This window comes from Dermacentor variabilis, chromosome 8, assembly GCF_050947875.1.
Source record: "Dermacentor variabilis isolate Ectoservices chromosome 8, ASM5094787v1, whole genome shotgun sequence".
In the NCBI taxonomy this organism is placed as follows: domain Eukaryota; kingdom Metazoa; phylum Arthropoda; class Arachnida; order Ixodida; family Ixodidae; genus Dermacentor; species Dermacentor variabilis.
In genome coordinates this window covers 24,295,880-24,320,352 of record NC_134575.1, presented here as the reverse complement: position 1 = coordinate 24,320,352, position 24,473 = coordinate 24,295,880, and the positions used below count along the sequence as shown (strand labels likewise).

At 47.4% G+C, this 24,473-nt stretch overlaps 2 protein-coding genes across 2 annotated transcripts in view; both read left to right on the top strand.

Moving 5' to 3' along the window:
- LOC142589824 (mannan-binding lectin serine protease 1-like) overlaps nucleotides 1-9,590 on the top strand; it is a 58,770-nt gene extending 49,180 nt beyond the window's left edge. Inside the window, exons 11-15 of the mRNA XM_075701412.1 lie at nucleotides 1,246-1,545; nucleotides 3,193-3,299; nucleotides 3,606-3,805; nucleotides 4,536-4,803; nucleotides 7,170-9,590. Coding sequence (XP_075557527.1) covers nucleotides 1,246-1,545; nucleotides 3,193-3,299; nucleotides 3,606-3,805; nucleotides 4,536-4,803; nucleotides 7,170-7,388 — 1,094 coding nt within the window. The 3' untranslated portion in view covers nucleotides 7,389-9,590. The remainder of the gene's footprint in view (nucleotides 1-1,245; nucleotides 1,546-3,192; nucleotides 3,300-3,605; nucleotides 3,806-4,535; nucleotides 4,804-7,169) is intronic.
- A 4,894-nt stretch (nucleotides 9,591-14,484) lies between these two features.
- Nucleotides 14,485-24,473, top strand: part of LOC142589825 (mannan-binding lectin serine protease 1-like) — a 45,072-nt gene continuing 35,083 nt past the window's right edge. The window contains exon 1 of the mRNA XM_075701413.1: nucleotides 14,485-14,794. Within this exon, the coding sequence (XP_075557528.1) occupies nucleotides 14,625-14,794 (170 nt within the window). The 5' untranslated portion in view covers nucleotides 14,485-14,624. The remainder of the gene's footprint in view (nucleotides 14,795-24,473) is intronic.

The window sequence follows — 24,473 nt, the reverse complement described above, 5'->3', positions numbered from 1 at the left end:
ACGTCGTGAAACGTTGCGTATTGAAAGAAGAAATGGGTCGCTAGGAACAAATACGCAGTTTCTTCACACAATCAGGACTCTTCGGGGAATGCGAATGATAGCTGCATAGCTACTAAAGTCTGACACCTCGTGCAACGTAGTTTGATTATCATGCTTTGTTTAATTATGAATTACCACGCTTTATGCTTATACTATGCACGCAGGTATGAAGCTTATCGTACTTTTGCTACACTTTTATGTTCGATAACGCACAGTTGGTGATTTAAGTATGCGAAAATTACTCGAGAACCTTTGATATTTACGAATAGGGACTACTCGATTCGAATTGAATAGGATGCCACGCGATTGGCTATTGGAAAGACTAGAATATTCGCGTGGCCCTACGTTTTAGGTACGTGTCTCCGAAGGCGACATCTAAAAAATGCAATTGTGTGTCGGTTTGATCTTGTTCACAATGTTTTACGAAGTTTACGGAAAAGAAAACCGTTGGTTATGCCACTTCGTTGCAGCACCTAATCCATCGGAAAAACACAGCAAATCAAAGGAAAGCGCGATCGACCACAGTAAAGCAATGTGATTTAAGTAGGCCGGGTTATCGGTCCCGATGAAGGCAAGGTCGTCCGGACGCAAGCATAGGTTCGCTATTCGGAACGTTAGTGTTTTGATGAAGCTGGACCTTTCTCTCGATTATTTCTATTTATAGCATCTCAGAAAGCAATTCATGATATACTGTTCGCATCGTTCTTCGCAGTCACCCGAAAATGAGTTGCGTACGCCAAGATGAAGCCCCCGAAAGCGCATTCGTCGGTATACTGTCCTGCAGTTGTATTTCCTTGAGACATTCGGTGAAGGCTTCGACATGAACACCGCAAGCATCGTTTAAGATACTACAGCATTCAACCAAACATCTTATATTTCGCTTGTACTTCACTCTGCAGGAGTGGAGCTTAGTACGCCCAAACCACAGATCAGTGGTTATTAGGTAGCAGACCTAACGATAGCAGGCCTCTTATATCAATCACCCTAACACATTGTGGCCAATCGCGCCTTGCTTTGGTTTGTTGTGGGCGTCGGCCTGAGGCATTGCCCCTACGCGTTTCTACACTTCACGAGTTAGCGTATTGAATTCAATCTGGATTGACGAACTAATGGCCTAATACACGTGAATGCTCCATAGTGGCGCGTTATGGTCGTTTCGTTCTCTAACGGCCCTCGCGCGTTTGTTTTACGAAAAAAAAAACGCAGTCTTTCGCAAGAGCCCCAAGGACCAGGAGATCCCCCACGGCGAGACGGCCATCATGCATTGCACGGCCCAGGCCCCGCAGCGGCCCTCGTCCGACGTCAAGATCAGCTGGCTGCGCAACGGGCTGCCCTTCCCGACCAGCACCCGGTACCGGGACCTGGGCAACGGGCTGGTCTACATCAGCGACGCCATGCCCAAGGACTCCGCCGTGTACACCTGCGTGGCCACCGACCGGCGCAGCAACTGCACGGTGCAGGAGTCCGCTCTGCTCAGGGTGCTGCCCAGGGTGAACATCGAAGAGAGTGAGTCGCGGGGTCTCACCATCTCTCCGCAGCGATGCTTTGAGACATAAAAATAAGCAGTGGCCTCTTCGCGAATTGCCAGAAGATACACGGATTTACCAGTGTTGCAGTCGCAGGCAATGTGGATGATTTTTTCGTGTCGAAGTTTTCAGGCGTAGTGAACGGAAGGGCTTCGGAAAAAGGAGAAAATGGGAAAGAAGGGACTATATCTAGGTGCTGTGGCGCACAGATCGTGCTCCCTTTCTTTTTTTCCAGCACAGGGTAGCAAACTGGAAGTAATCGCTGGTTTGACGTCACTGTATTTCGTCCTGTTTTACCTACCTCGTTTTTTCTTTACGGCGAACTTTACTACAGCGCTTACCTGACGTTGAACCAAAAAGCAGTGGCTGTCGGTGCAATGCACAGTGCCTTCTGACGCGAGCACGTCGCAACCACCATTAATGAATGTTTTTCCGAGTAACACAATTTGAATTCCCCACTTTCAGCAAAATGGGACATGTTCTGTGGCATGAGAAAAACCCCCACACAACAATGACCTCGCTCATGCTATTTACTGAGCATAGCCTTGAACTCGCGTGTGAGTCCCTAGCTTAACGGCAATGGGATAGGAAGCCAGCACAAACAACGTGACCATCTGATTATTTTAAAGACTTGCAGGTCAATTTACAGCTAGGACAGTTTCGCGATTACTACGTGTCATTGTGGTGTCAACTAAACTCTCGTTGCTTCCTAGTAGACCCGAAATCAAGAAGTGGGCCGACAGATGAAGTGGCGCACTGTGGTATAAAAGTACTCAAAACAAGGATAAAGTACTCCAGAAAGGCTGGCCCACGTTTCAAAAGGTGGACCCATCTTTGTCAAAGATAGGTCCACATATCGAAACGTAGGTCAGCCTTTCTGAGGCACCTTATCCCTGTTTGTAGCTTTTTATGCCACAGGTTCCTAGTAGACCTGGGCGCTTTCGGCCTTAATGCCACTCACGACAGCTTGTGGATTCCACAAGAGTTCCAAAGATCTATCGCAACACTGACACGTTGATGGGTTTTCAATGACAACAAATAAACGCCGCTACACATATGTAGCGCTTCAGTGAGCATTGATTAATCCAGCCTCATTTATCGCCTCCCCGTCGATATTATGCGCTCAAAGTACACGTGTCACATTCTAACACACTGACACGCTCGCAATAATTTTCTTTACCGCAAACATGCAAGGATTGCAACTGTCTTTCAGCATCAATGGTTAGTACAAGTTATGCCGCTTTATTTAAAATTCCGTTAGCTAACCGCAACTAAACTTTGGACCATTTTGCTGAACGACGCATTCTATTACTTTTGTTATAAGTGTAAGTGTGCTATTTCGACACAATCCATGAAGAATATAGCTGTCGTTGTATTACTTGTGTGTTGCTGAAATGTTGGCCCTGAAATGCAATTAGTGAGTTGATATTGTTCTTATCTTGTGTTATATATACCTATTCTGTATTTGTCTATGTGGCCCCTTCCTCTACAATGTATTTTTACCCTGAGGATTGCCCTGCAAATAACAAATAAATAAATACGTAAAACGCCCGGATGCCCAGCGTTAGCAAAATAAAAAAAAGCTTCTGTGACACTGACTATGACAAACCTTCGTTTTTTTTCCCAGTCTGCGGAATCCCGTTCGTGGGACGTCCCAACATGTCGAAGCCGCACGTCGAGCATGGAAAAATTGTCGGCGGAATGGACTCCCTCAAGGGTGCCTACCCGTGGCAGGTGAGTTCGATGATATTGGGTCAGGCTGACGCTCCGGTCTTCTTAAAAATGTTGCAACAAGAAACGTCACTAATTCACCTGAAGTTTGAGGTCCAAGGTTCCAAAATAAAGCAGCGATGCTACATTTGGACGCGTAATAACTTTCTACCTGGTGTTCTTTTTCTTCTCCTGCTTTAAGCAGACCTTATAATTAGCGGTGGCGTCGCAGATATTTGAAGTGCCTTCACGGACACAGATAATTGAAATGACAGTCGTTTGGAATGCTGGGGTCGGTGGTTACATACAAGCCCCCCAATGTACGTGCAGGTTATGTTCTGGACGGACTTGCGCAAGGCGTTCTGCGGCGGAAGCCTGGTGAACGACCAGTGGGTGCTCACGGCTTCGCACTGCTTCAAGAGGGACGAGATCCGCGTAGACGAAGTGGAAGTGAGGCTGGGCAAATACGACCAGACCGTGATTGAGCCGCAGCAGGTGGTCACCAAGATTGCTGACGTACACTTCCACCCGTAAGTATGCAGGGAACGTTATTAAGTACTGGCAAAGATGTAACATAGAAAAAAAAAACGAAGCCTACGTGTCTTGAACAATGGTATTGGGTTAGCTGCTAAAGGAAGCGTCCAGCACAGAACAAGTTCCAGGGCAGTGGACATTCGCACCTTAGCCTTAGCAAACCACCTCAGCAGGGTCAACGGCCCCGACAGTTAATTGTATGTGCATTTAGGGGAACTTACCGCAGACTTATTCTTATCGAGCGAAAAGAAAGGTATTTACCTTAAACCGAAGTGCTCGACAAGACCCGAAACTAGTTTACGAAGGTACGTGGTAGATGTCCATCACCATTCTGTTGAAGGGTTGTGTAGATAGCCGTGAGATGTGACTAAAAAATACGGCGAATATTCTGCCTTTCTTTCATCGAATCATACACATTTTAACGGTTTGCTAAAATGCACCTCAGGAAGCAAATCTAATGTTTTAAAAGAATATCCGTAAATGCCCCTTAGTTGCATTCGAATGTTTCAGTAATGAAATAACACATCGCTAAAGCTTGCCCTAGGGCAATGCACAGGTAAAAACATTCCAGGTGACTTATTTTTATTTTAACAGCAAGGACAGCCTAGCTCAACTTGGCTGAATAACTGTGTAAGCGTTAATTACATCGTACGAGCCGTCCGCTAGCGGCTTGGAGCACCGGCGGTCATCTAAGCACCGTCTCCATGGTGACGCACTCTTTCGCAGGAACTTCAACGTGAACACGTTCGACAACGACATCGCATTGGTCCAGCTCGCCGACCGGGTGACCTTCACGGACTACATCCTGCCCGTGTGCCTGGGCGACAGCGCGACCATCGAGCGAGACTACTTCAGCTCGGGAGACGTGCAGCTGGGCACCGTGACCGGCTGGGGACAGCTCACCGAAAGCGTCAACACGCTCCCTCGGTACCTGCAGGAGATCAGGCTTCCCATCATCGACCACAAGACCTGCCAGGCGTCCACGCAGTACCCGGTAAAGGCCGAACGATTATTGCTCGGTCATTTCTCTCGGGAAAATAGCGAGTGCCGTTGGGGCAGTGGCCGTAGCGTATTGCTGGGGTCTGGGAAGACATCTTGCCACAAGGGAAGCCTCCCATGAAAGAAAAAAAAAATCTCGCTGATAGCGTAAAATATATTGATCAAAATGAATAAAGTTCACGTAGGCTGTATCAGGGATGCAGGCACAGTCAAGGACGTGAAACGCCTTGTGCGAGCTGCGGTGTCCTTCGGCACTAGGGTACAGAAATGACGTAGCCAGATACACAAGTACGCGTGCCTGACTTATGTGACACCTAGTGTGGGTCTTAATGGTCTAATTTTGGAATCGTGCTTTGCCCCCTTTCCATGGTGATTCCGATTGTTTTGAAAATAATTTTTATAAACACTAGGGCAAAGGAACGACCTCTCTACTGGTGGTGCTCGAATATATCTTGTAGCACTCGAGGCAGCCGCACACGCAAATGGCCGGTACTCCAGCACTTGTGCTTCCTGTGGAGACGGATCCATTTCACAGTGGTCAAAGGGGTTGGATATCACTCCGCATTGCTGGCCGAGTCTCGTTACGCAATTTCTGGACCCCAGGGGTCGTTATGCAAAAAAGAGGGGAGGTGTGCAGACAGGACACAAGAGTAGAGAAGTGGACAGCACGAACGCCGACTATCAACTGAAGGGAGCACTGAGACGAAGAAAGAAAGAAGACACAAAACTCATCTGCGCAAGCTCAGGAATCGTGTCACCACTTGTCAGTCGGGTACATGTGCCGGTCTACGTGAGAGATAAGTGTTCAGGCACTTAATCTCTTCCTTATGTAAAGTAATCGAAGGCTGACTCACGCACGCACTTCCACCAGTACAGATATGCCATGCCTCTACCATAAGACGCGTATCTTCATTCTTGTGCCTGTACGATATCACGCATTCATCTAACTTTGGCGTTCAGTTACAGTCTTGGCAATGTAGGGAAAGATTAGAAGGTGATCCACCGGTTAACGACCTTTTATGTTCCGTTAGGCTCTGACTGATACACCGTCCCGTTTGCCCTAAGTAGAACTGGCCACAGCTAAGGGGAATGTTATACACCACACCCATACGACAGTCAGTAAAACTGTTGTTCTTATTGTGCTTCACTGGACAAATATCTGTTTTTTTTTGCCTTAAACCTGCTCTTTTTTCCTTTGTCGCACAGGATTAAAATAGTTGCAAGTAGATATGTTGTTAATGTTGCTTTCACTGCTCCCAATAAGCTAGGTAAGATATGCGCTGCAGTACAGAGGAAAAAGGAGCAGGTAAAATGCAAAATTTCTGCAACAAATTGAGCACCTGTAGGCCTTATAACTACTGATGAGCACCAGTTTGAGTTTGATAAGTTATGCCTGCCATGGCATAGGGAGCTCTTTCAAACGTGCCTATACTTCTGCTTAGATGTGGACTAACTAACGTACTGCACAGCTAAGCCTCTCTGAACTTAGTGCGTGGTGCTAAATTGATTTGCGTCATGCGTGGCGCGACAAAGGTGCCATCAGCGCACGCCACATATGCATGATCGAGTAATGGCTTCTTTCCTTTTCATAACGTATGCAAATGTAAAGCGCATGGGTAGTGCGGTTCCAAATACGTAAGCGATAATAGTATAACGGGTTTTCGTTACACGCAGTTTTAGTAAGCGACCCCGTCTGACCGAATTTAAAAGCGCTTAACGCCAGAAGTCAATACCAACTCAGGTTGTACACCTTTCGTATTGGGCATAAAACAGATAAAAGCTCCTCCCCATATTTTTTTCTCGATCTGAGTCAGATATTAGAGCCTGCCAGAGGAGCCAGCTATTCTTTCACTCTGTCCAAATGGAGCAGAGAAAACAATTCTCGAGGTCATGTGGGCAGTTCATAAACCTTCACCATGTGCTGCCTCACTTCAACAGCTCAGAACTCTGCAGAGAGGTTTAGGGAGGCCGAGACTAGAGTGTCGGCATCGTGTGAGTCAGGCTGATGATCTGTTACGGCAGTTGGGCTAGGTCCTTAAAAAAGTTGGAATAATGAGCAGCATAACGATATAGTCCAGAATATGCTGGTAATTTCTACCACCGTTTTTTATCCTTCTCGTTTAGTTGCTTTTGTTTTTCTAGACCTTGTTAACAAATCATTTATTTTGTAGACCCATGTACTCTGAGGCAGCATTTAAGTACGCTATGGTATCATGAAAATACGCGAGTATCGGCGGACTATATAGCGGAGGAGAGCGCGTGACCAAAGAATGAGAGGACCGTAAGTTGTCCGCAATCAGTGCGCCTTATCTGTTCATTGCTGGACGTCTCCTAAACGTTTCCGTGTCCCGTTTTTCGCAGGTGACAAGGAACATGTTCTGCGCAGGCTACAAGCAGGAGATCGTAGGCGACGCGTGCAAGGGGGACAGTGGTGGTCCCTTCGTGATACAGCGCAAGAACCGCTGGTACCTCATCGGCATCGTCAGCTGGGGCGTCGGGTGCGGCCGCAAGGACCACTACGGCTACTACGCCAAGGTCAGCAACTACCACAGCTGGATCAAGGAGAAGATCCTCTACTGAAACGACGCGTCTACAATCACTCTGTTCCTCGTTCGAGGAGGAAGATTCGAGCTCAGGAAGGCAGCTCAACGATTACGGGCAACGCGCGACACCTGAAGCTGATGACGGTGGCGCTCCCCTCACGAGAACGGTGCAGTGTTGCGGGCCACCGGAGGGTTGACCGTTTTCGCGACGTTTTGTCGGGCCGTCGCCAATCTTGAACGACGCGCGAACGATGTTCCTAGTGAGCGGGCTAGCTTCCTAGACGCAGGCACCTGTCTACACGTGATAGGCGTACATCAAGGACAGACAGGGACCATCGTAGTCGATCCATTCTCGTTGATGACAATACAACGCCAGTTATGAGAAATAACGCTGAGAAGATGATAGTGGCTGACACGTAACCACAAGCTTGAAAATGTTTACAGGAAAAATCAAGTGTTTGGCAAATTGACAGTCGCGTACGATACGATGAGCCAATGTGAAGAGTAACTGGTACGCTATGAAGGTGTCACTCGTGTAGAGGTGCCGGAGAGCTTAAAATGATGAATAGGACAATAATAGAGACATGATTCTAAGAGCTTGTTCAAGGTGAGGCATTAAGAGACAAGGCATCGAAATCGACGTCAGGGCATTTTTCTGTCGGGCACGTCTAAGAGACATTTTTACTGATCTTGGGCATTCAGAAAACGTTTTAAACGAGCTACTGTCCGCTGGATCTTACGTTATCATGATGTAATCATCACGGCGCTTCTTGATCCCAGATAACACCATGGTTAAATACGGATGCAAGTAGGCGTTTCACAAAGAAATATGTCTTTTGATTGTGTATGCTGTCTGATATTGATCACCAACCGTGGCATTAGATTCAATGGTTCAGGAATATACATTCATTCAGATATACTTCGATAAAAGACAGTTCGATGTTGCCCAGAAAAAATGATTTTGTGCAGCTAATTAACTTTTTGTTGTGGCAAGAAAAGTTTGTCGACGTACAGCAGGACTCGAGAACAAGTCCCAAAAGCCATGGTTCAGTTAACACTGCTGGGCTCTCTGTTTTTGTTAAATTATTTGATAGGAAAGATATTTACATGTCATTCTTGCAGCGTTTTTTTTGTTTGTGTGTTTCCTTTACCAGTATGTTGAGGTCAAGTTTGCAGAGAACCCACATACGTGACCTAGACGTATTTTTCAGTAATCGCTAGAAGATCTCGCGAACGGACCAATGGAGACAACTTGGTCAGGCGCTTCTTTTTGACAATAGAGCTTGAGCTCTACTATCGCTGTTGTGCTATTGAAACCATATATTCGCGTCTATTGAAGTCCCGATGTTAAAGTGTGCCCATGCAACAGCGTTTGCACAGTCAACGTCTTGCTTACAGGCTACCGTGGAATTCATTCTGTACACATATACATTTATAGTCTGCTTAGTACATTGACGTTTTCCAGTGCTTCGGTCAACATAAATCCATTTACACACCATCGATAAGGTTGAGCCACTAATGCAAAGATTACGCGACTACTTATCATAACTTTATTTTTTCCCTTTCAATAGATACAAAATATGATTGAAAAATCATGAGATGGTGCTTCGGCAGTACTTAAGCGAACTCTATAATAGGACTCAACTGCCGCATAAATTAGAACGTTGATGAAGCCAGTCACAAGAACACTCATTTTGATAAACCTTTCATAGTATCTGGAGTCCATGTGATATCTGCTGCTGCCTTTGTTCGACCACCATTAACTCGCTATGCTAGCTCAATTTTAAGTGCCTGAAAGAGTCAGGAGTGCACATTCGCATGCTTAGTGGTCCATGCTGAACAAGAGGATAGCGACAGAAATTTCTGAAGCAGGGACATAATTTTCGTCCACGCAACATTCAACGATATTGCTACGCTTAGGACAAGGTCGGATGCAGACACTTTTGACTAGGTATAGCCGTACAAATGCGGCGATGTGTGAGCGCGTGCTCTTTCTATTTTACTGTACTTTTTTACATTGAGTGTGAAACCGGTGTGTCTGAGCGTACATTGTAGTCAGTATTTATATCGGTGCGCAGGACGCCCTCGTGGTATGTGGAATTTCACCATTCCTTCATCTATATTCCTTAATTTTCTTTACACGAAACACGCATATTTTCATACTCATGTACCAAATGTCACCGAGGTTCCTGTGCCCGTGTTGTCATGCCATAGAATAAAGTTTCTCTTTTTATTCTTTCGTCAGGAGTGCGTGTGTTTCATTCGTGTGCAACCAGACCTGCCTGGTTGCAGTCGCATCCCGCCGACCAGCCTTGGGCCTTCGGGCTTCTCCATATGAAATTTTGTAAATGTAGATCCCTGCAAATACTGGCGCGTACCCAATCTCGGGGACCGAATTGGTCGGTTAATGTCAGCGACGACGACAACGGCTACCACCACCACACAACAACAACGAGGACGATGACGACGACAGCAACAGCAGCAGCAACAACTACAACAACGCCCTTTTTTGGCGATGCAACCATGGGCCGGATTAATGCAACGATGATTTTTATTAATTTAGATGTAGAAACCAGGAAATGATTCTACTGCGGTGTCGTTCATTTTCAAGCTTCGTCAGTGGTCACAGCGTTGCTCCACCCTCAATATCAACTGAATCAACTGTACGTGAATTGTAAATGATAAAGGGTGGCATAGTATCGAGCAAAACGAACCACTACATTATACCGGCCCTGTTGACTGCCAAACGTAAAGACAACATGGTCATCCGATGAGCTTAAGTTACGCTGCTGCCTGGTCTTGCGGAAGTTTGAGTAGTTTGCTGTGCTTATGCATATCATTTTAGTACAGCGGCCGGCCACGCGTCTACAAGTTCGACGGTGCTGCTCAAACGTGAGGTGGGAACTACAGGAAGACACAGAGAGAGAAGTTTACCTAAAAAAACGACGGTAGAGATGTTGGACTGATTTTGACTCTTCTAGCCTGTTACTCTGTGCAGGGATAAAGGGAAAAGGGAGAGAAATAGCGTTATGAGTGGTGACGACGTGGACAGTAGGCGTGAACAAATAGTCTTTCAGATGGCCGTTGAGCTTGGCACGACCACAAATCCAGCTGCAGAGCGATTTGTGCACAGCATGGAGCTTGACTCACAGCTTTAAAGTTCATCTAAGCCCCGAGAATGGTCTGGTTGGGTTGAGCTGGCCGTGATGGAGTCTTATACCGGTGTCACACGACCACTTTTGATCGCGATCACACCCGATCCGGATCGAAATTCTCGACTGCGACTGGCTCCCTCGCGCAGCTCGCTCAAAGGAGCCAATCACATCCGAGAAATCCTATGCGGATCGGGCTTCATCGCGATCAAAAGCGAGCCATGTGACACCCGTATTAGGGAGTCGAATAAACGGATAGAAAATGAGCGTTGCTTCGACAAATGGCATATGGTTTCATAGAATGATTACTAGAGGGAACTGCAATGGGGACGGTTCAGCCAGCGTGGGAATTGCGGGAAGTACAGTCAACCGCAAAAGTTTACGGGACGCAGGATCTGCCAAGAAGCTGAATTCTCGCGAAGCGCGAGGTCACACAGCGTCGAAGTAAATGTTCCAGCATGTAGTAGCCTTCGCCACCTACACAGTGATTCATTAAATACGAAGTGTCATGCCTTAACAGTGCAGGAACTCACATTTGCTGGGGAAACCGCATCCCGTAAACTTTTGGCGTTGACTGTACATGGATGTTCCTAAACGTCGTCATTCGGGCTTCAACCGGCTTCGTGACTTTGTAAATTTGCCATATTCAAATATTTACTGTGTAATAAATAAATACACATTATTAAAATTGTCCGACGGCGGGATACGAACACAGGACCTCCAGCACAGAAGCCCAATATTGAACGGATTACGCCACAGATGCATGCATCGAGAAGCGATATAAGACGCCCTCATGAATTTATCACGGACTAGCCAGCGCCTTGAGAAGCTCCGTGCGTTTCGACCTGGCCACTTCGACAAGGAGGACTGCTGCAATGAGTAGCGATTGGGCGTGCTTGCAGCGTCTCCTGCACTTCGAAAAGTATAGATTTCTCCGAAATTTACGAAAATGAAGGCGTACAAAGCGTAATAAACGAAGCCACGAGAACGTCTGAATCCACAAGCCCAAAGATCCGACAAATCCGCGTACGTACTTCTCATCATTCCCATGGTGGCTTGAACGATTGCAGCGCCAGCGTTACCTCTAGTAATTATTCTAAGAAACTCTTTGAGAAATGGTAACCTGAAGGTTCATCACATTAGGCCCGCACTTCGTGGACTGATCCAGGTCATTGAAGCTCACTGCATGTTCATGCACGACTAGCCAGATATTTTCAGGACGGCCTCATTATGTGAAATTAGTAGCGACATCCTGTTAGACAAGTGCAAGAAAACTTAAAGCTAGCACCACTTTGGCCGCAAACAAACAAACAAACAAACAAACAAACAAACAAACAAACAAACAAACAAACAAACAAACAAACAAACAAACAAACAAGTAAACAAACAAACAAACAAACAAAAACAAACAGACAGACAAACAACAAACAGACAGAGAGACAGACAAGCAAGCAAGCAAGCAAGCAAGAAAGCAAGCAAACAAACAAACAACAGTAGCATAAATAAGCCACCGTGCTGCACTGATTAAAATGATTACTGAGGTGCAGGTCATTGAATGGGGATTTGGGCCATCAGCCATGTAGCGTAATACCGCTATCACGTGGTTTAGCTAGCTCACATGTACCCGCCAATTCCACCATGAGCACTGAGTTCCACCCTAGTCGCTCATAGACTTTCATGTTCAAAACAAACAAAATCAAATGAAAACAGTGTTCCGGAGAAAACCGAAGAGGGTCTTCGTTGCGCGCTAATCTCTGCCGGCGCTGCTCCAATGCTTAAGTAAAGCATGGTGCATGGTACCGGCGGTGAAAATGCGGCGTCCCATTTTTAACGCGATAGCGTTAAGGAGCTCGTGTCGCAGAAAAGCCGGTGTCGTCGGTGTCGGTGTCGGCGTCCGCGGCGTTGGCCGTGAGCGATAAATCACGGCAGGCACTTCATAAATAAAAAGCAACTTCCAAAATGAGCTGGGTGGGAATCGAACCAGGGTCTCCGGAGTGTGAGACGGAGACGTTACCACTGAGCCACGAGTTTTTTTTTTTTTTCTTTATTGCCGACTTCAACACGTCAGTTTACAATACTGAGCCACGAGTTCGATGCTTCAAAGCGGTACAAAAGCGCCTGTAGTGAACGCGGTGTTGCCTTAGAAACGTGCTGTTTCTAAGGCTCAGGCGTGCGTCGCTTGCTCAGGCGCACGTTTCGTTGTCGCGCCGAACGCTGCGTTGCTCGACGCTCACCGCGTCCGATGCGGGGCGCGTAGTCGCTGCGCCGTAGCCCATTGTCTTACACCCCTTGACGGGTCGACGGGAACGCTGTCGCGTTCCACTCTTGAAGGCGAAGCTTAAGCGTCCTCCAATTTTTTTTCATGACATTAGGTTTAGCATCGCGCTGGAGTGACTTCGTTATGGCCAAATCTTAAGAAATATAGTAAGATCCAAAAAACTAAAATACACAGAATTTGAAGCCACTCAACGTTGTTGTTTTGAATGCAGGAGCAGTCCAGCAGCCTCCAATGAATTCATAGACAAGCGGTCAGGTTTGGGCATAAAACATTCTCGATGCTTGATTCCCGAACGAAACCCGTGGAATGACACAGCGTCTCATTGCTAGAAACACACGCAGAAAGAAATACGACCGGAAATTGTTAGCACTAGAATAAGTTAGCACTTGAACCCTCGCGCTTTATGAAAGTACCAGAAATGACTGCACTCGACACCATCATCACAGTGCCTTGATTCTTTACGTTGGCTGAACAAGCACATTTAAGAAATAAATATGAGCTTGCGGAAATACATGCGACAGGAAGGACAACGAGGATGAGTCCTTTCACTTGCATAACGATGTTCAACATAACTGGCCAATAAGGGTTATATTTTAATGCTGTTTTTTCCTACAAACTGTTGGCTCAGGCATTTGATACCATCACGGTATTTTGGTGACAAAACACTCAGAAAATTTGTTCTTTTGGTTTTCTCTTGTTTACGGGCGTTCTGGAATTTACGCCTTCCCTGCATTGTCCACGAATATGGAATATGTACCTCCCACTTATCCGTGAAATGGATATATGGGATGGATATCCATATATCCATCCTTAGCGATCACTTCTCCTCTGGTTCTGGGCAGGCCATCTTAAAAATCAAAATATCAAAAGAAAACGAAGCACTTCATTCGACCTGACAAGCGCGAAACTGTGTCAAGCCGGGCTGGTCGGCAAGTTCGCAAAAAACGGCGCGAAATACAAAAACCAGAAGAACGTTACAGAGGCACTTAAGTCTTTCTACGCACATTGAGTGCGAAAGCATTGTGACTCTTCCGCGCGCTACTTCTGACTTGGTCATGTGCTCGAATTGGGCAAAGTCAATTTTTCGGGTGTCCACCCAAATATTGGGGGTGGGCCAAGTCAATTTTGGGAGATTGCCAGGCCGGTTTCTTACGTAGGTCAACTCAGTATTCGAAATGGGCCAAGTAAATTTTTTCGGTGTGGGCCACGGCGTCCGTCCGACGCCGTGGCTGTTCACCGTGGGATGTCGTAGTGCGAGCCGCAGAAGGTCCAGCGCCGGGAATGTGACATCATCACTTACTTGATCACGTGGTTTCTCTTGCCAACGGGTGTCAACGCCCGACACCCGCCGGATTTTCCTGCTTCATGGGACATATAATGCTTTTGCATTAATAAATAAACAGAAAGGGACCGTGTAGCTCACCCTTGTTTTTTCACCATCTCTTTTATGATTCGTTTGCTGTTACATCTTGACGACGGTGTTCAGTGATACCGGAGGGCCAGGCATGCACCCTTAGCTTGTGTCCGGCATCCTATGGCGAGCGACACCAATGCATGCGGGCCTCCCTACTCTCAGATTACGGCCGAAAGGGGGCTGCCACAAGTTAGATAATGAGTCGGTCGGCCCCCTTGATAAACAAGCCTGCCCTCTCTTACCCTTGCGCTGCCTTCTCCATCTCTCAGCGAAGGAAGCGACGACAAAGCTCGGAGTTAGTCAACGAATCGTCACCTAGCGTCTCTCGAGTCTTGAGGGCGTATAACACTTTCGCCCGCCGGGTGCCGGCATGAATTTTTGTTTCGCGCGGTGACGTCGTGTAGAGGGAAACTAAGAAAGCAAGTGGCCATGCTTCGTTTGATCCGTAACGACTCGAGCATCATTGTCCGACACAAGTACATCGCCAATGGCCAGAATTTACATGGAGCACGCGGAGGACTTTGTAGGAATGCTGGGAATATGCGGCTTAGGATAGCGATCCTTGCCGCAACCGCCGTCATGCTGGCGAGACAAGCTACGTAAGTACAGCCGAGAAGGTCACGTCGTGGAAATTCCCTGTTCTGGGGTGTTTTCGTTTTCGCAAAATTCGACTTTGTGCTTAGGTGTTCAGTCTTCTTGCAGTGCTTGTGTCACAGTAACCTTTGTTTCCTGTGCCAATGTTCCCTTTGGCGGCCCTACTCTATACGATTTCCAACTCGGTCAGAAGAAACTGAAATGTTTGACCAAAATTCGGAAAGCCAAGGTCAAGCTTTGCGCCTAAGTAACCTAATTCCGGTGCCGTTGTTTTCTTTCGTGCTCTAAATACGAATGCACGCGAAGTCGCCCAGTTGTCTTTCTTACGAAGTTTGAGTGTTTGGCGACAGCGTGGTTAAGTTAGGTCAAGCTTCGCGTCCAACCTAACCCAATATCTGTGTGAGTGTTCTTGTTTTGTGCTTCAAGTACGAATGCGCAAGAACCGACCCAGTATTCCTTCTTGCGAAGTTTGAATATTTGGAGACAAGGTAGTTCAGATAGGCTAGTTTCCGCACCTATCTTAACCTAATCTCTTGGAGACTGTTTATTTTCGCAGTTCAAATATGAATGCGTACAAACTCGCCCAGTATTGCTTCTCGCGAAATTTTAATGTTTGGGGAAAAAGTGCTTTTGAATGAACTGCGCGAGGACGGGACAAGAAAGGAAACAAACGCGAGCACCCGAAAGGTAATATGCATCAACAAGCCCAGCTAAAAACGCTTCTTCAGTGAAAAGGTAGTTCTGTCAGGTTTCTCAACTAACTAACCGAGCCAGGTGGATTCAGAATGTCAGATTCCAGGTGTGTGCTATACAAAAAAAAAAAAAAATTGCGGATCCCATGCAATGGCGGTATCGGTGGCATGAGAAGCAGTTTAAAGTCGTGTTGGGTTCCGCGAATCATTACCAGGTGAACCAACGCGTGCACAAAGTAGTCGTGCGTATGGTCGCGAGAGTAAATGTGTGTGATGACAGCAGCGCACCGCAACTACGACGTCAACGACGATCATATGTCCGCAAGGACGTGGGTTTCTACTCCGGTCATTCGACACGAGCTCATACGACACGGCGATCGTGTTTGGTTCTACACGGGCAGTGGGCTAGCATGAGCGAGAGAAACGACATCAGAAACGAATTGCGACATCTTCAGAAAGTTATGTGCTACATAGTCCTTCCTCTAAGGGCCACGCCAGGAGAGTGTACGTATGTCAAAACGACGATGGCATTTTTCACTCCACCGGATAAACGTCAGAACCACGAATAACTTGAGCGACTGTGAAGTTGGTACAGCGTCGCACAGGTTCTTCGCAGCGTTAAGTGGTACGAGGAAAGTATACGGGGGGGGGGGGAAGGAAATTGGACGGTTCCGGTGACTGTGCAGTCTAACGTGCAGCGCATCGAAGCACGAGCTGGCACAAAGAAAGAAGACGAGACAGTGGCGCACGTCATTGAGTTTTTCAAAGAGCTAGTTATCTTTGGAACTAGAGAAGTATGCGTGCGATCGTGGCTTAGTTCAATAAAGAAACAAAACGAAAGCGATCGTGGTCTGGTGGTGGGAGCACCGGGCTGCTGTGCTCGAAGGCATTGGTGTGATTCACCATCGGTCGCGCGCTATGTTTTTTTTTATTAAAGCCAGGCGAGACAGGAACCTACCCACCTACTTACTTACTTAAAAGTGCGAAGGATGAGGCAAAGGATACTTCGCATTTAAACATGCAACCATTGATATAAAAATAAAAGCGACTCATATTGATCATTTCAATGACGCTATGCTATGTCTGAAAAGGGCTGTTTCTTGGTTTCGGCCGAACGCGAGGCAAAAGAGCACGTTATGCACAAGAAATATGAGCCTGTAATTTTTCTAGTGGGCCGTGGCCATAGCTTAGGGCTATTGTTATAATCCTCACGATGATTGTGGTCAGGCAGCAAATATTGAATGCTTTAGAAATGTGTGATGGCGCAAGAGAACCTGTTTAAATATAAGAAAGAGCTATGAAGGGAAAGAAGAACGCTTGCGTACCGCACAAACACAAGATGATTTTCGCTTGCATCAAGCATTCCAAAATAGAGCAGCGCGACAACACAGGAGAGGTAAAACTCATACCGCCGGGACGAATCACGAACGTCCATTGATTGCCAATAGGCAGCAAGAAGTCAAAATACAAATTCAGACATGACGGCTTCCGATTTGCTTTGACTGGATTCAGTTCCATCACGGTGCAGAGCACTTGAGTTCGGCTGCAAGGTCGAATGCATCGTGACTTGCGACGGGGAAGCGGCAGGGCCTTCTTTATCTCATCGGTAGCGCTCGGCCAGCAGCATGCATTTTCGCTGTTCATCCGACGGGAGCCGGCCTCGTTCACCGAACGCACGCTTGAGAGCAGCACGATACCACTGCGCAAGCGCTCCGTCACGTGGCATTTTTCATATTTCGCGAGGTTTCTTTGCAATCCGGAAAAAAGGACGACGTGAGACGTATCGTAAAGGAAATAACTCGATCGGTGGTTTCTGAAGGTGCTCTACAAATCAGCGTTTCATACTTGGGGTCCTAAGCTAATAATTAAAAAGTTGGGTAATTAAACTTAAGTAATTAGTGAATTATGGGGAAAAATTGTCTGAGTTACTTTAGGCTATTGCGAATAGCATGCGTTCGGTTCCATTCGCTTCCGACACGCCTTTCACATTTAACGTCTTGGCTCAAGTTACGTGGGACAGGGACACCCTGTTTATACAGGGACAATATACAGGGAATACACAGGGACACCCTGTATATTCTGATTTGACGCCGACTCGTCTGCCCTCGCTGTTCCAACCTTCGCTCGACGTACTCGGCACTGCCCTACGACGCTTCGATACGTTCAATGCAGCGAATTCGCATCGTAGACTTTTTCTTTCCACACTGAGGCAGAGCACCCTGGCGAAGAGACTAATCCTCTTCTCGAAACAGTGGCTTCAGACAGGCGTTTTCGTTGACCACCGTCGGCCGACAAAGCTACCTGTGCCAATTTAGAGAAGTTATCGAAAGGACGGAACACGACCGGCTATACGTTGGGGCAGCAAACTCCTCTGCGTAGTCCCGGTGGAGGGCGTCCAGAAGAATGTCACGCTCACAGGGAATCCAAAAACTACGAGAATCCTTTGGAGTCAAGACGGAGCGCCGGCCTATGGCGTACGCGTCTCATGTAATCTCGCCGTCCGGCAAGTTCCTCGTTGGGGCGTCGTGTTACGCCGATAGTGCGAGGCAAACTTTGCGCTGTCAGCGGCAAGGATGCTGGCCGCGACCAGAGCGCGCGTTCGAAGTTTACCGGGGGGCGTACTCCAAGTCTTGGCGGATTGTAGCCATGGTGTTACTGCGTCAGGCTTTTGCTGCTTCAGTTGTTGTAAGCTCGTTAAATCTTGTTCGCGCCTTTACCGTCGATCTTCTCTGTTTGCACTCTTTGGCCCTAAATTAGCGGCGGGGGGGGGGGGGCGGCTTTCGAGTGATCACCCAAAAAAGAATTGCAGTTTTTTTTTGAAGCCACGTTGCACGTACCGTGGATAGATCCTGCACATGTATTGGCAAAAGCCCCAAAGGACGTTGGGTTAAATTACAAATGACGTTGATAATAAAGTGGCGATTAATGTACAGCTCACGGCTGAGGATATTACAGATATCAAAGAAAATTTTGAATCTACTGAAGTAGGTCTAACATGAATAGGCCCGTTACATAGCTATTAGTGAAAGAGAGAAGAAGGGAAATTGAGGGGCTCAATTTTCGGTAATAATGAGCATATTGCTACGGAACAGCCGCCACAGTGTGGCTGCACTGAGGAGGACGAAGACGAATGTGTGTGCCGGCTTGATATAGCGTCGCCATTTTGGCCTCCGTGAGCTTCCCTGTAGATAAATTGTAAATAGTATTCGGCTTCAGCTTCACGTAACAACACAAAGCAAACAGACGATGAAACCAAGGTAAGAACAGGGAAAATTAGCGGCAGTTGAAATCGAAATGTACAAATTAATGAAGAAGAGGGAAATGCGAGCGCACCAAAAATAGCTTAAGAAGCTAAACAAATAAGCTCGCAACTGATTACTTTGTGACATAATTAGTTTATCCGATAAATTAAGCACGGAAGGGCCGCGCTAGGAAAGCGAAGCGAGCGCTGCGATTTAGCACTGTCTGTTTTTGGTGTAGTGTGTGCACCCAGTTTGCCCGGGCCTCGTAAATGCAGCATCGAAGTCCCTGGAAGGCAGTCGTGTCGTGAGTGACAATGTCGCCAAAGCGCTTCTGTCTGAGAGGTTGGACACTAGTCCAGCATGGCAACACGTCCAGATGGCGAACGCCTTTTCTTCTTTATTGGCGCAGTGTTTACTGACACTCATAAGAAAGGTGGCAGATCCTTCTCTCTTGTTTTAGTCCATAACCGTAAAGGCTAGCATAGGTTATTCAATGATATACGCAAGAACACATTAGTATCTGGTACATGGCAATGTCATATTACAAGAGGGAAAAAGACAAAATTTAAAACTGAGAACACTCATTGTAGTGCCCAATTATATAAAATTTTACAAACTCTGCTCGAGAATCTAGAAGAAATTCTTAGAAACATATATTGACATTGCATTTAATTTCTATATTTGTAGACACACATTTACAGCTAAGAGTTCCGCTAAATTCCCCTCTGATCTTGCGTTTCGCGCTGGTATTTCTCTTCAAGGTGAAGCTTCTTGTGGTGCTTTCCAAATTAACCTTATACCTGGTAGCCAAGCTTCCAAAGAAGCCCATAAGTTCAGAAACATGGCGGTTCAGCTGCGGTTCCTGCGGCTTATAGCGCCATCTGCGCGACGAGCGAAGACTTCCGGTGGAACAAAAATAAAGTGACGCCATATCCGTTAAGAAAACAAAAACGAACAAACAGAAGTGGCGTCGTTTTAATTGTCAAAGGCGTGAAACTAATTTCGATGGCCTGCCATTAGGGCAGTATTTTAAAAATGTTGCGCAATCCGACGCGATGGCCTTTTCGAGTTTTTTTTTTTATCGCGCAGAGCGACGCAGTGAAACGCCAGCGTTGCCGGTGTCGCAATCTAACGCACGCATGGAACACAACTGCTTCTTTTTGCGGACAAAAAAAGAAGCTTTCGGCGTTGAGTAGTGGCCACATCGCCGGCATCCAAGCTCGTTGGCTCAGCGCATGCAGCCGCACGAAGGCAGCTATAGTAAACAATTATCCGGTGATCACATAACTTACTACTTTTTGACTGGACACGTTACCCACGACGAAGCACATCTCGCAAGCACCAACGCCATCAAGAACTCGCGAAAAACTCTGTCGAGCAAAGTCCCACAACACTTGAAGACGGCGTTTGGTATGGGAACCATACCAGCGCGCCTTTTTTCCTGCATTCTACAAGAGCTGTATTGGATCTCGCCTGAAGCGGCGTGAAGACGCCCCTTTTTCTAGTAGCCCCTAAAGAACAAGTCTTCACTCTTAATTCTAAAGTGAAAAAAAAAATCTCTCAATACCAAATTCATTAGAAATTTCATTTTCAACACAAATTCTGGTTGTGCCTGCGGTTTAGTTAAACCTCACCTGGTCGCACTTCAATCGCGCTGCTCTCATAACCGCCCTCGATGGCGTCGGTGCTCTGGACCGCGCTCAGTGCCCGAATCTTCTCGCCCCTTCTCGCACTAATCTCTGTCGAGTGTCTAACCGAGCTGTCCAGGTTAGGCATTATACACGAAGCATACGCGCTGGTCTTTTAATAATAACACACACACACATCTCAATAATAGCCTGAAAGGCTCAAACGCATACACGTGCAATGTACGGCGAAGAAACCGTCTGCCTCTTATTTTTCTTCGCTGTACGTTCAGGCTGTCATTCAAGTAAAGGTCTTAGGCACAGACATGAAAGTGGCACCAATATCTTTCCAGAAGGTTAGATAAAACTCAACGGGTAACCCGTCCGGCCCTGGGGCCGAGCCATGCTTCATGGAAGATGATGTTGCCTTCACTTTATCAGCTGACGGTAGTGCACAAAGGCGTTCAGCGACCTCAGGTGGAACCTGAGGCAGCTCACTAAGCATTTCGCCGTTACCATGATCCATTCGCATAGTACTACGCAGCATGTTTTCAAAATTTGTCACTAAGAACCAATAATCACGCACGGGAGGCGACGTAACAGGAAGTGCTCAAGGGGTCGCAGAACCGAATGCATTCGGCTGTCCAAAAAGCGAGTTTCTTGCAAAGCGCAAAACTTCAGGGTGTGCACACGGATTACGTCTGCTTCGCCAAGCAGCAGCTGACAAAGACGACGCTGCGATGAGGCGTTGGAAACGCCTCCGTAGCTCACGCTGCCATGACCGCATCAGCGGAGTCAGTTGATGGACCCGAAGGGCAATACGGAGCTTCTTGGCAGCATCCGCCAGTTCTACTGACGCACGTCGTCTGAGTGCACGTCCTTCTAGTGAACAATGCAGACGCCACTGCACCTTGAGCCCGTGCCATGACTCCGGGTCAGATCAAGAGAGAGAGAGGCGCGCAAGACTCTTGACAAACAAGAGCGCGAGTGCGCGTCATGTAGAACGCGGATGTCGAGGCACCAATGTTTTACTGATGAAGAAAGAGGGAGGCAAATTTCTTACAAAAACGGTCTTTGATCGGAAATATAAGCATGAGATAAAGGTAAAGTAAATTGTGAGTTATACTGACCTAAATTACACCGCACATTTACTCCGTTCCATACATAGCAGTCGACGTTGTGGAGGCAGAGAGACTTCTTGCAGCTTCTTCGTTCGCACTTGGATATAGTTGAATGTTTTTTGACCGCAATTGTGTGTAACTCTTGTTTATATATGCTCAGTGTTATAATCAAGTTATAACCCTTAGCAGTCGTATCATAGAGAAATCAGACACAACCTAACGTTAGCTTCTGCTCTCGCCTCATACTTGTGTTGCTCCACGTCTTGAATTTCCACCTGGCGCAATCCCCGGGTCCGCCCTGCAATTCTCGATAGAGTTATTCCTCGGAATTTTGAGAACGACAGCTCACAAATAAATGACATGAAGCAAAACACCCCCAGCGCATGCCTTTTATGTTAAATCTTATCAGACTGAAATATGTTAGAAGTGCGAGACGATAACAGAAACCTGAAAATCATGTAATTTCTTCGGCGCGGCTGTGCACTCTCTTCTGGACCGGCCCACGCAAGAGGCCGCGTTTCTACCAGAAAGCTCGCCTTCGTGCGTAGCGTTCGCCGCAAGCGTTTGCCGGTGAACAATACGGTTGCAGAAGCTTCAGCTGCCGGGAAGCGTGAGAAGCAGTGAAGGATATGATTGCCATCGCGTTCCACTCTTAAAGGCGAACCTTAAGAGTCCTCCTATTTTACAGCAGCCGGTCACCCACAGACTTCCGTTCCACGGAAGCCACGTCACAACCCTACATGGCGGCGTGAAGTCTGTCCGCTTCGGGCCATTAGCTAGTCCTTTCATACCTATTTTGCCCCCTTCACGGGAAATCAGAGGTGAATATAGAAGATTTTCGCTACCCCTCAAGTCGCTTCGGCAGCAAAGTGAGACCATTATCTCGATGACCTCCTTGAAATTGGTTTTCGATGTATGGCCATGAATGTCGAACTTATTGCAATCAATGCCTCGTTTACTAGGGGCCCGCCATATGAGCCGACAGCTTGGTTCTAAGCTTTGAAATCTAAATCGCGTGCTGCTTTCTCCGTTATAAATTTTCGCATCTGCTAACATCACGGAAGCGTCCAGTGCCGGACGCCGATGATGCTTAGCCACTCAGAACGTACGCAAATGACACTGTCTCTGCACGTTTGAGTTAAATGAAGAAACTGCATTTTAAAGCAAAGTGTTGCCTTATAACAAAAGCTTTAACTTCTCCAACATGCCGCATGTATAGACGACTACGAGCGCCATCTCCTCGCGGTTCCCTTGAACTACAGCTACCGTCGCTCAAATTGTAAAACAAGCGACGCGGCAGGCATATATCCATCTCACCAGCAGGTTTTAGCAGTCTGGAAACTACACAAATTCTTAGCCAATAGGAAGGCCGAATGCCCCTCAAGGTGTGCTCATCGCGTCGCGTCGTCTGCTCAGAGTCTGCTTGCCATCCTCTTACATGCTCCATGGTTGGTGAATTGACGCAAAAAAAAATGTTTTGATGCCGTAACCATAAGCTGCGTTTACATGTATGCGATAGCAGGGCTTCGCTTTACCTGTACGCTTTCCCTGTAGTTACCTTACAGCCTGCTTGACAAGTAGTACTGGCGAATGCCCTTACAACTGTTCACTTGCGTCACAGCGTCTAATCGGCGTCTGCTTAGCGTTTTCTCGCTACCGTCATCACGTGCCATCCTAGAGTGGGGCAGTAAATTAATTATGCAGTGAACTATTAGGCTTTTATAGCGTTCCACATTGTAAGCGCATTACAAATGCAAATGCTATGGTACAGGCACGTACCGGGGGGGGGTGCCTGGGGGGGCCCGGCCTTCCCCCCCCCCGAAATTAAGCAGCATACCCCCCCCCCGCCCCCTATCCGCCCACGCCACCACCCTCCCACACATTCCTGAAGCGCCGACAAATCAATCTACTCGGCGGTCAACATTTTGCTGCCTTTTACCGCGAAAGCAGTGTATGACTAACTTCCGTAGTTTTCTTTTCGGCATCCGTTAACAGAAAAAATCATAAAGTGGGACGATCCTGGTGATAGTGCAAAAAGGGTCCAAGATCAATGGCACATAGTAGGGGGTTGCAGAGCGGCACCATTACATCCTCCGAATCCTTACCCCACTAACGAGCTTTGGGAGAGAGCCTTGGCTGCAGCTCCGACCTCGGGGATCAGCAACGGCTGATTGCGAGGGCCCAGGACGCGGCCCGAGCTCAAGGCATTCTGGAATGAGGACGCCGCTCCAAAGCTGCATTTACCTAATAAAAATGTTTATTCTCTCTCAATGGTACATACCCATGTGGACTCGGGAACCTATAACGCGCCCTTCGGAATCTTCTGGATGGGCCCACGTATGGGGAGAGCTTAACGCCTGCTTCACCTCCGCCGCGGGTGGGCCCGGTGTTGCACTACCTTCGGGAGCGGCCCACCTAAGTGCTTAACGCCTGCTTCACCTTTGCCACGGGTCGGCCCGATATTGCACTATCTTCAGGCCGACCCGCAGCGGATGTGAAACGCTTTGCTTTTCTTTTTTGAGCGTTGACTGTCAGCTTTCGCTCCCATTCCATCTTTACAGAGGATAATAGTTGTCAATCTTTTCACTCCTTCTGGATGGCGGTAGTTATCGGCATCTTCTGGGGTGTGGAGGCCAGTTTTCTCATCGATTCGGTGCCCGCGCGATTACCCCCCCCCCCCCCCCCCCCCGAGAAATATCCTGCGTACGTGCCTGCTGCGGTACCATCTGCTAATTAGAAATCAAACCAGTTTCACGGCTCGGTGCCGTGTCTGTAGTCCTAGCGGAGTGGAAACAGCCGATTTCAATCATTACGACAAAACATACCTAATGATTGGACCTCAGATTGAGATGACACTTATCGATGACGGATTTTGCCACTCGTTTCTTGCTGACAGGGCGGAGCTAGGTACCGTAACAAGCACGAATTAAGATCAAAGCTGGTGGTCGGCGCTGTGTGGGCGCTGCCATTTTGCCGCGGTTAGGATGGTTATTACGGTTAGCGG